This window comes from Caloenas nicobarica, chromosome 1 (genome assembly GCF_036013445.1).
Source record: "Caloenas nicobarica isolate bCalNic1 chromosome 1, bCalNic1.hap1, whole genome shotgun sequence".
NCBI classification, from domain to species: Eukaryota; Metazoa; Chordata; class Aves; order Columbiformes; family Columbidae; genus Caloenas; species Caloenas nicobarica.
The window spans coordinates 158372448-158384580 of record NC_088245.1 but is presented as its reverse complement, the minus strand read 5'-3'; the positions used below and the strand labels follow the sequence as shown (position 1 = coordinate 158384580).

General features: G+C 36.2%; 1 protein-coding gene across 2 annotated transcripts in view; it reads right to left on the bottom strand.

The window, feature by feature from the left end:
- NALCN (sodium leak channel, non-selective) overlaps positions 1 to 12133 on the bottom strand; it is a 241612-nt gene that overhangs the window by 222598 nt on the left and 6881 nt on the right. For both annotated transcript variants that reach the window (XM_065628719.1, XM_065628725.1), the window contains exons 2-3: positions 10273 to 10419; positions 7849 to 8031 (exon numbers count right to left, since the gene is read on the bottom strand). In XM_065628719.1, coding sequence (XP_065484791.1) covers positions 7849 to 8031; positions 10273 to 10380 — 291 coding nt within the window. In that variant the 5' untranslated portion in view covers positions 10381 to 10419. The remainder of the gene's footprint in view (positions 1 to 7848; positions 8032 to 10272; positions 10420 to 12133) is intronic.

Below are 12133 nucleotides of genomic sequence, written 5' to 3'. Positions count from 1 at the left end.
TCTGCACAGAGGTAATGCTGCCTGGGAACAGCTGACATGCTGAAAGTCACCAATTTCAGCTAACTACCTCATCTGGTCTTTTGTACTAGACAGAAGCAAAGGAAATGGCTCCTATATACCTGTGACTGCACTGGCAGAATATTCACCTTTGTTTCAGTTCCTGCACGAGCTCATGGCGAGAATGCTGAAAGCGAACGGTGCCACCATTCACTTCACCCCCTTGCAGGAGCACTGAAGTCGGTGAATAGTGTTCAGAACTCCTGAAATGAAGTCTAACAAATCCACTCACAACTACTTCAGTTAGTACAAAAGTTTTGCTGTGAATGTAATTGATTTAACAATGGGGAAATGTCAAGGACCATTACTTCTGACGTTCTATAATCTCTTTCGTTAGCTGACATGTGCCACAACTGCACAGTGAAAAGAAAGATATTTCTATTAAATTCAGTGCACTACTTGTGCTATATAAAAAAATCTCTGATTTGCAGCATGGTGATACTAAAATAAGTGTCAACTAGGCTTTTTAACAGGCAGGAGAGACAACTCTCACTCTTATTTTAAAGTGATACTCATTTAACAGAGGAACAGGATAAACCATGTCTCCTTTTCACAACATTATTTCAGTGCAGGTGTTCTAATACCAACATGACTGTGATTAGAAGCTGCAATGGGGATGTGGTATAATGAAGATAATTTCACACACCCTCCCAGTTTCCATCGAGTAAAACAATATTCGTTCATCACTCGTTCCCTGAAGGCTGAATTTTCACCTGAGACAGCTGTTACTTGGTTCCTTTTTTTGTAGTGAATGTGAATTCTTTCTAATCATGGACACAGTTTCCTGAAAGTTTCTTGGACTTTAGCACATTTTCCTCTTTAGTTATTTTATTATTTAATGCCACCAGTGCAATTGTGTCTAATACAAGCAATTTACCTGGAATATTTCTCTTTCTGCTTATTCCATCTCCTAATACAAAGGCTGAAAATAAAAACTTCTAATAGAGATACTTTTAAAGTAAGGTATCCTTACTTTGCTCATACCCATGTGAGATGACTTTCAGAAGACACCTGATTAGAAAGTAGAAAGTAATTTTTGCGTCACACTGATTAAAAGAAATGCGAAGTCCTTCCACCACAGGTTATGCTCCCTGCTTGTTTTTGGAAGTCTGATGCTCATCTAATATCACATCTGTTTTAGGCTTGAGAGTTATCTTTCATTTCTCTAATGCCACCCCACCTCCTTTTTTAAAAGAGGAGATCATTTTGGAAACTTTCCTTGAATCAATGAACAGGCCTATGTCAAGCACATACAGTCGTGTTCATAAGTGACCCATGAGTGGGCATGTAAACACGAGCTTTGATTCTGAGACAATACGAGTCTTGTCAGCGAAGTTATGAGTTGATTCCTGAACTACTTTGACACACACAAATATTAGTTAATTCATGGCACTCTCAGAAGCCTGCCAATCAATCAGTACGCTATGCAGTAGACATAAACATCATGTAATTGGGAGAGTAATTTAAATCTTATCCAGGATACAGTGAAGGAGACTGATCTGCTTTCATTTGAACAGACCTAATACTTTCTTGATAAAGCTGATTATAGCAGAGCTCCTTCTGACCAGGGAGCCTGGGACATGAAAGAAATCAGAACCAAAGAGTCATTGGACTCAATTTACATTCTGGGAAATAAAGATCATACAAACACATCTAGGATCAATTGAAGAAAGCAGAATTCTGAACTGAAGAGATCATGAAAATACCAATGTCAAATTGAATTCAGTAACTTTTACAATGGCACTAAATGTATTACATTTTATATATCGGTACATGGTGTGGTACTGTGGTGGCCAAAACCACATTTATTTCTTAGAAGGCTGTAACTTCGCTCACAAAACCAAAGTATATTATGGTTGCACACTTTCAGATTCTTCATACAAATATAAATCCCCAGCTGCAGGCAGTAAAATAAAGATCATTTCCAGCTAAATGAGGAAGTTCCAGTTTTATGATCCCAATGAACCAGAGGTTAGTCCTTTACCCAGACCTCGCCTATGTCTGCAAATCCGCCCACTCCGGTTATTCTGGCATCACCGTATTGTTTCCTGATAAACACCAAGTAACACACAGTATTTCTGACCTAACAAAATGCTACTTAGAGCACAAAAAAGTGGTTGCCAAAGAAGAAAATGTATTCTGCAAGAGGCTACTTAATAACAAGCCATCACTGTTCACTGTACCAACACCAAAGATACCCTGACTTCTGCCAAATCACTGGTGCTACATTGTGTTATTCAGCCACCCTGGTGCCAGTGGAGCTCTGGGTTTCAGGACGCCCAGATTCAGCCTCTACCTGCTGAGCAGACATACCTAAATACAGCTGGGGAAAACATTGCACCGTGAAGATGATCTAAGCTAATGCGTTTCCATCTTATGTGAGAGAATCAAAAATAAAATTAAGTGATCTCTTGATCACCCTTGAATTCTTCGCTGAACTCAATCAATGATAAGATTGGACATTACATTAGGACTGGGAGACTTTCAAGCCCATGACAGTGATGCGTATTGCTTGTGCTCTACTATCAACAATAATTAAAACTACAAATTTTATTTCATCCAATTAAAACATTCCTATTCATAAAATCGACACTATTCTGATGTAATTAAATCTCATGTAAAATCTGTGTCAACACACAGTCTTTCCCAACATACCATGTTTTGATGTTCAAACATCTCTAAGTCAAAAAGTCTCCTGGCCTTTATTCTTACCTTCAATCACTCCTGAAGTAGGGCTGTACTTTATATTTAATGTTTCTAGGTCTGAGACTGAGACAAAGAAATAATACGTATGTGACAAACCTAAAAGAACCTCGTTCACCATTTTATTAAAATGGCCTTTTTTATTTTACATACTCCACAGCATTTTTAGTGCGTAGAAAGTCTGTGATATTCACCAATAATATTTTTCTTCAATGACTTTTAACAAGATCAGAATTTTTAATTTCTAAAGTATTACGTCTTTTTACTATGTGCCTGTAACACAGTTTAGCAGACATTTGCTAACATGCTTCATAAGTTATTCCTACAAAAATATTGATGTGGCTAAGTCACATCATCCATTAACTCATGTGCTACTCAGAACAGAATTTGCAATGCTTCGAAATCATTAAAATGTGTGATCTACATAGAAAGGTTGCAGAAAAATATATAACTATGAAAACTTGTATATCTAGGGATGCAATACTTCTTAAAAATATTATTAAAATAGTGCTGTACTTATTACAGCATATTTTCACGACTGGAATTCATTTTAAGATTATTTGCTCATAAAAACCTAATAGGTTAAACATAAATCAAAATACTAAGACAGTTTCTCTCATAACTACTTGAACAACTTGCTTGATGAAGTAATTAATATGTAACTTTTATTGCCATCACACTATTCAGATGGAAGCCAGGTAGTAGTCATGAAAGTTATTCTCCAGTCAGTGATATTATATATTCACTGTTTTTATCTATTTGAAATAGATTTAATACTGTGTACACACAGTATTTTCCTGAGACACTCTATCACTTCACAGTGAGCTGTAGCACAGGCCATCATTCTTCAGTTTAGAACATAATTTAGAACACAAGCATAAAAACATGTTGTAAGAAACAAAATGACTTGGTCTAATTCTCTGTCTCATGTAAAACTTCACAGACTATTACAAGTTGTCTTACTGTTTGTACATACATTTTATATAACGTTGCCAGCCAACATTAGGCAGACTTGTCCTAGAATTTGGTATTTAAGAAGACCTCAATAAGTAAGAAATTATAGCCTGTATTTAATTTTTCAGAGATGAGTTTCAAGGTAAAGACAGACACATTATTAGGATTAGTTCAAAATTATGACATGTAACAATAGCTTGCAATACCCAAAACTCTAATACGATTATCATATCACAAGCCTTTCAGTACTTTCTTCCCAGGTAGTGCCTATATACTGAATATAATCCGTTAGACTGCACATTTATACCCATTTCAATTTTTTCAGAGGAATCAGTCTATCATAACACCTATTAGAAGCAAACAGTGTATGATAGCAATAATAACAAATATCAGCATACTGTTTTGAAAACAAAAGGGCCTCAGGACCTGTAGCAGGTATACCCTATAGTGTCAACTTCTGGGTTTTTTAAATATTTGTATTTGGTGCTCCTTGTCTAAAGACATGTCAATGTCTATTTTCTTTTTTGGTGGTGGATATCAATATGAGCAGTGCCCTTGTAATTCAAAGAGTCGTCCGTATCGATTGTCTTTGCAAATGGAATAAGCAACAACCAACACCCAGAAGGCATAGCCAGCCCAGTATTTGAGTAGATTTTACTAGCATGGCAACAATTATTCAGATGGAAACATAAGTAATAGAAGGCCCAATGTCATAGCAGCATTTCAGTCTGATTTTCCTTCCGAGGTAACAAAAAACTTGGATGGATTTATCACTTTCTTGTGTCACTTAGTTTAAACAGGGAAAAGGGAAACTTTTTATAGACAAAAAGCTAGGATTTTCAGAAACTACTTTCCTTTTCTAAAAACCCCTGGGAACCAAAGGAAGTAAATTTGTCATTTGTCCTCAGGAGGTGTTAATTAGACATGACTTAACATTTTCAAAATCTTCTTAGCTCAGCTATACTTTCATTGTTATTAATTGGGACTTAAGTGGATGGTGCCTAACTTCACCATAAATTAGATTTCTCTCTGGACTAAAGTTTTGCATTAATCATGGTTCAAAGTTTATTAGCATTTCAATTCCTAAGGCCTTTACAGAAATACTGATTTATGGTAAAGTTCAGTAGAACCATATGGCAATATATTCAGTGATCCTACATTCACTAAAAGTCTTGAATACACTTAAATTAGGACTACAGTTCATAAACAAATTTCCTTATATAAATGTTTCATATACTAACATATTTAATAAATGCTAATAGGTTTATAAACAGTGCCTTATTTTGATTTGATTGCCACTGTCTTTGGAAGTCCATGGATCATTATGTTCTTGGCAGAGTTACAATATTGAACCACTATTTTCCCTAGAATCAATAACCCATAGGATAAGTAAAATAGTTCACTGAAAGAGGATTATTCATTCACTAGCATTCAAATAAACAATTTGATAACATATTCAAAATGCTCTCCTTTAACAGCTGAAAAAAGGCTAATCCAGTTCTAACATTGTTTTATGAAAGCTGCTATACATGACACAAAACCATCTCCTTTTCCAAAAGTTCTCTCTTATTCACATGAATAGTGTGTAGCCACCAAGTCCAGTGAAGCCATCCTTCCACTTTATTCAGCAACTGTGAGACCACATCCACAAACCTCATTTGGAGGTGAGTAACATTCTGGGCTCCCCAGTACAAGAAGGACATGGACATAATGGAGTGAACTGAGGGTCACCAAGAAGGTCAGACAGCACATGAGGCAGGAGGAAAGGGTGAGAGACAAGGGTCTGTTCAGCCTTCAGCAAAGACGAAGGAGAGACCTTGTTGCTGTCTACAGCTACTTAACCAGAGAATCCAGAGGAGATGGAGCCAAACTCTTGGAAGTGCACAGTGGTAAGACTAAGACAAGATGCAAGGGACACTAGTTCGAATGTGGAAAATTCTGATTAAGTATCAGGAAAAAAATTTTTTGCACAAGGTTGGTCAAGCACTGGAACAGGCTGTCCAGAGAGCTCGTGGAATCTTCATCCTTGGAGGAGTCTGAGACTCACCTGGACAATGCAAGCTATGGCCAGCTTCACCTAACTGGACCTCTTCTGGGCAGCAGGTCAAACTAGATGACCACTGGAGGTCCCTTTCAATCTAAGTTACTCCAGGCTGGAGTATGGCTCCAGGAATAGCACCAATGAAGGCACTTCATTTCAGTGTAACTATATTCACTGATGAATGCTACAAGACATTAAGCTGTACGGAAATCCTCAGTTGTTAAAATAATAAATGCAGTCATTTTCTACTTAAATAATCTATCTTTGTATAACAGTGGTTATGTCTAATCTATTTGACTGTAGTTTTATCTAACAAATGAAGAGTGAAATATCAGCATAAAAATGAAGTAATCTGTGTTGTCATCTATACATGTATAACATGAATTAAGGCAATGGAACCAACTCCAGACAACAATTCATTCTGCGTGCACAGACCCATCAGACGTGTTTCAAAGACAAGTTCATCATATGAGGATCAAAGATAAATTCATCCTATGAGGAGTGGCTGAGGACTTTGGGTTTGTCTGTTTTGGAGAGGAAGAGGCTGAGGGGCGATCTCATGGCTCTCTACAGCTTCCTGAGGAGGGGACATGGCGAGAGAGGAGCTGAGCTCTACTCCTAGGTATCCAGTGAATGGTTCAAAGCTGCACCAAGGGAGGCTTAAACCGGACATCAGGAAGCATTTCTTTACCAAGAGGGTGGTCAGACACTGGAATAAGGTTGCTAGAGAGGTGGTCAATGCCCCAAGACTGTCAGTGTTCAAGAAGCATTTGGACAATGCCCTTAACAACGTGCTTTAACTTCTGGATAGCCCTGAAGTGGTCAGGCAGTTGGACTAGATGATCAATGTACATGCCTCCCAACTGAAATAGTCCTACTCTACTCTAGTCTACTCTATTCTGGTCCAGTCTATATCCACAAACCCACGAATATAAACAGCATGGTGAAAAACACTTAGTATATGCAGAAAAATATTATCCATCGCCCCTAGGTGCTGACTGTGAATGAAGTTGGTATTTCTATACACAAAGGCTGAGAAATCAAGCTTTGTACAAAGCCACACTGTTGGCCACCCCTCCCTCTCTCTGCATTAATAACTATGTGTCCATTCATTTGCAAAGTCTGTACTGGTTGTAATAGTAACTTGTTACTCCCACATTGTTCAAATGTGCTTAATGGACACCTCTGAATAAGAGAGTACAGGTAGCGGCCAGCAGTAGCACTTCATATCCATTAAGTGTGATGACATAATAGCTTAGTTTGGCAGCGAATAACAAATGCTATCTGCAAACTCAGAACAAACTGAAGAGCTAAGTACAACTTCAGATGTCTCTGGTGCCACCAGACCTTTCAGGAGTAAAAAGGAAGGAGAACTCAATGATTATCTGATCTGTACAACAGGGACATAGTTGCATGGTCAATAAGGTCTGAAGATGGACCTTCCATATGTCAGCTGAATTTGTATCTTTTTGTGGAAGACTGGAATCAATCAGTAAAATAATGCTACGAAATAATGATTACTGTAGTTTTTCATTCTCCAATATCACATCTACTTATACAAATTAGTCCAGCAACAGCAGTAAACATACGATAACAGAAGTATTTATTTACCAACATGCATTATACTAAGAAAAAAATTCAGTAAAGGAAGATAACTTTCTCATTTAGCTCACAGTAAGACATATGTTCTTATTTAAATGAAGTAACCACACAACAACACATCCAGCCTTCTGAAATGAAAATGAAAGTTCTAAGTCCATATATGGAACTCCAGACATTCACAAAATATTCTTGCTAATGCATATGTAGCTTATTTTTCCTTTCATTCTTTATATTAATAGAATGAAACTATCTATTTCTTAGCAGGAAATCATTACTATGAATGTTGGTATTATATTTTGGGGGGATCAAATATTCAGTAAAGCTGCATCTTTGTCAAACTGTCTTTTCAGTTTATATGCCATGGTGCTGCCTGCAGTTAAAAACAACCATAGCAAAAAGACCTGAGAAGTTAAAAAACAAAGATCAAATGTCACCAGCATATATTCAGATAATTTTCTTAAGCACATGTAGAATACTGTTTAAATGCTTACCTTAACTATCCCACGGATATGCATTTTTGCGATCATCTCTGCAGTGTAAAGAAACATCAACAGAGTATCAAGAGCAAATGTCACATATTGAAGAGGAGGATAATGCTCGAAGGTCTTTGGAGTGTTCATACAAACAGAAATAACACTGATGATGGCACAGATTCGTAGTAAAGAATGTACCCACTAAAAAAAAAAAAAAGGACAATGCAAGATTGCTTTGATGTTCAAAAAAAAGCCCAAATATTTAGCTTACATAACTTGTACTGGCACTTTTTGTAAACACACATATAATTTTATTAGTTAATCTGGGAGGTTGTATAATTCAGAAACCAAGAATTAAGAGCCAGAAAATCGAGAATTAGGATTCTATCATTTTTACTTTGCAGCTTTTGTAATCCAGTTTCTTTTCAAATGACAACTTGTCACATTCATGTGCAGACAATATGTGGATTTAGTTGATGTTATGAAGTGGGTGAATATATTAAACGAAAATACATGTGGAAAATTTTAGTTCCACATTTTGATGAACTGTTTTTTAGATCAGTTTACATTTCCAAAAATTAAGTGAGAGGTATGGGGATTAAAAGCGTCCTTCCATTTATGAAAAGAATCAATATAAAAGAGACCATGTCACAGAAAGCTACTTCTTAACATCAGGATTCACTTTTGTTCCAAACAAGTTTTGTTGCTATAAGAGAACAATTCATTTCTCTGACTACTTAGGTCTCAGTCTCACTTACAATCATTATTAATAAGGCTGGTATCCAGTGCCAATCACAGTGGGAGATCTAACAATAAAACAGAATGTATCAATACAAGGGTTTAAGGTTAGATTTTTTTTTTTCTTGTAATCGAAACACCACTGAAACATCTTGAAGCCAGACAAGTGTAATGAATCAGAGTTTGTAAGGTCATATCTGTCAAAACAAGAACAACAAAAAGACACTTCAGCAAGAAAAAATATTTCCAAACAAAAACCACTGAACTGAAGTGTATTTATAGCAATTTTTCTTCCGAGGCAAAATTCTACACTCATTTACAGCACCTCAGGCCTTTCAATATCAAGAAGATTTAAGAACACTCATCTAATTTAATTAATACTCACTGTACGCTCACCTAAGTGTAAATATTTGACCTGAATTGAATAGGTCTATCATTTGCATACTCTGAGCCAAAATTAATAATTTGGAAGTGGAAGGTACCTGATGAACAATCTCTTATGTCCTGTTAATACTCACTTTGTTTTGAACCTTGTTTCAACTGAAAATGTTAACATAAATATTAAAGTGGTGCTGATAAAAAAAAATGTTGTCTGTCACAGTAAAATGTTGATATGGTGCGTGCTAAGCAATATACAACTAGTCCATCAGCATGACAAGAAAAAATTATTCCATCAGAAAGCCATGTACTGTGTGCTGAGAAACATAGGTAAATTACCCAGCATATATTTCTGTAATAACATTTTGAGCTTATTACAGCAGTTAATACAAACATAATATTTAAGATTATTTGGCATGAATTAATATATGTGTGTTGTCTTGTACATGATTCTGATGTTAAAACACAGCAGCAGAGCTGAGGGCATCTAGCATCCATACTGCAAGGAGATGATAGTTCCATTATAAATTAATGTAACGGTAACAACGTATATTATTTCAGAATAGTTGATATTCTGCTTTTACAAAGGACAAATTAATGCACTACTTTAAGAGAAATGCGAAAATGCCTTCTCTGCAAAAGTATGAATCACTCAAAATATAGGAATCCCGGATGCACACTGAGTGCTGAAGAAATAATTTACTCATAATAACCATATTTACATGGTAAAGGCATTTTCTTAATACTGTTCATTCTATTAATAACTGCACTCCCAAAGAAGTTTTCCCCAGTTTCAAGTTGCCAGACACTTTTACATCTATCTATTGCTTAGGGCAGGTTATATGTTAAATGATACTAGAAAAATGTGAGCTGTACTTTGAAATAATCAGCCAAAATACATTTTTATATTAATAAGCGATGTAAAAGAAGAGATTCGGAAGTCAAAAGTGCCAACTGCAGGCTACCTCTTTAGCAATGAAATGCTCCTTTTGACATCTTTTTCAAAAGCACATTTTATGAACTTAACTTCTAATTTCAGTTAACATGCTAGGAACCAGAGACATTGAAAGGATGGCTGTTCAAAAAAACAATCAGTAGATGAACTGGTTGGCAAACACTGCTTGACCACCCCCATCAGTCTGCAACAACCAAAATAAACCTTTTTATTTAGATTGGGCTTTTTGCAAAAAAATGAACTGGTACATTAGCAACTGTAGCTCAATATTTGTTCCTGACAAATATCCATTTCAGAATCACTTGTGGAAGTCATATTTCAACAATCCAAGTTACATTTAACTTAATATTAGTAACTATGGAGATACCTACTGGTTTGTTGATCCACAGAATATCTGCATTGTCTGACAAGGATTCATCGGGACCGAAATCTGTAACTGGCTGGGCTTCCACCCGTGAACTTTGTTTCCTTTTTAGCATCCTGAAGTTAACTTTTGTTATCTATAATCATGAAACCTCCTTGGCAAGAAAAAAAAAGAGAAGACATTAATTCACTAAAACCCTTTTATAACGCATTTTTAACAGTTTTATAGATAACCTAGAGCATTTTGTTTTCATGCAAACTGCTTTTTTACTTACTGATTAACAGGATCTTAATTTTATTAAAAAGTTTTCCCTATATAAATCACTGACATGACTCTTGTTAGTTTACAAAAATTTACATAAAGGTAAGCAATGCAAACAATTACCAGAAACTTAACAACACTGGCAGAAAATTTGTACCAATGTGAAAAGAATGCTAACACCGTGAACTTAAACCCAGAGTAATAATTGGATGGATTTGACCTTGAGCCGCTTAATTTAATGGTGACATTTCTGTTTATTACACTAGGCTGAGATAAAGCCCAACAAGCCAAAGGCAAACAGGCGATGTTAAACAGCCAACAGATGTTAATGTTCTTTACTGAAATCAGAAAAGACTTTTTGCCATGGACTACTATTAACTTGTATTTTTCTAATACTTTTTTTTAAAAAATATATATTAGCAATTATCTATCCAACAGCCAGACAGCTGGCTGTCTCTGGGGCTTGTGCTGGCACATGGGAAGACAGTTCTTGATGGGCTGGGAGAACAGCGGGCTCGGGACCACAGAAGTACCCGTGCACTTGGTCTCAGCCGGTCGCTTCACCACACAGGCCGCTGCTTCACGTCCACACGCTATGCATCTCTATATCCTTGACTGTCTTCTTTTAGCTATTGTGGCAAACATAACCTGTTAATCTTCCAAGTCCCTCAGAGTCTTCTCCTACTCTATTTTCGCTTTTTCAGATTCAAAAGGTCAGCTCCTGTCTCTCCCTCAATGCATTTTCAGAAGAGGGCTTTTGTGGTTTCCCTTGTGGTGTCACTCCGTAATGATGTGCTCTATATCCAAGCTCCTTGCAAGCTTCCACAAAGTTTTTTCAATACCTTCTTTCATACGTGTCAGTAAACTAAAACTCTTGATCATGACAACAGTGTCATCAGTACGGCCTTGTGTTTTCCTGCCTATATGCACCTATCTCATATCCGTTGTCTAATATTTAAAACCAAGTCTAAACCATTAGTCTATCTTTGTATAGACCATAAAATAATAGATAGGTTTGAGGTACTAGACGGATGTTCCCAGCTGCAGAAGCAAATGTTACACAATAACTGATTTTTTAAAATAAACAGAAATTATATAAGAGCACAAAATAAGGCAAAACTTCTGACATCTTTATTTGTGTTGTACAGTCAGTCACAGCAACCTTAGTAGAAATGAAACTGGCAAACTGTCACTAAAAATATGCAAATATTGTAAAATGAACATTATAAATTGTCATTCTCTAACAAATTGAGACTAAAATAATATCCATACAAGTTGTATGTTCTCTTAATCCTCATGCTCAAGCTTCATGCTCTGACTTCTTTCTCATAACTGAATTCACTACTTCCTCTTCTTTAGCAATTTTTCCTGCTTTCTCCTATGTATTTCTAAGCCTAATGTATTGACCTATTTTGTCTACTTGAACCAAAGCATAACTAGAAATGCTTGAAGCCTCAGAGATGTTGGTGTACTTTTTCAGGTCATGGAGCCTTAAAATGGCTACATTTAGCACAGTGATAAGAAGTTTTCTGCAATGTCTTGGGAGTTACACTTCTCAAGACCTTAGGAAAAAAATAAACACACTTTCTAATATGTTTCTTGCAAAT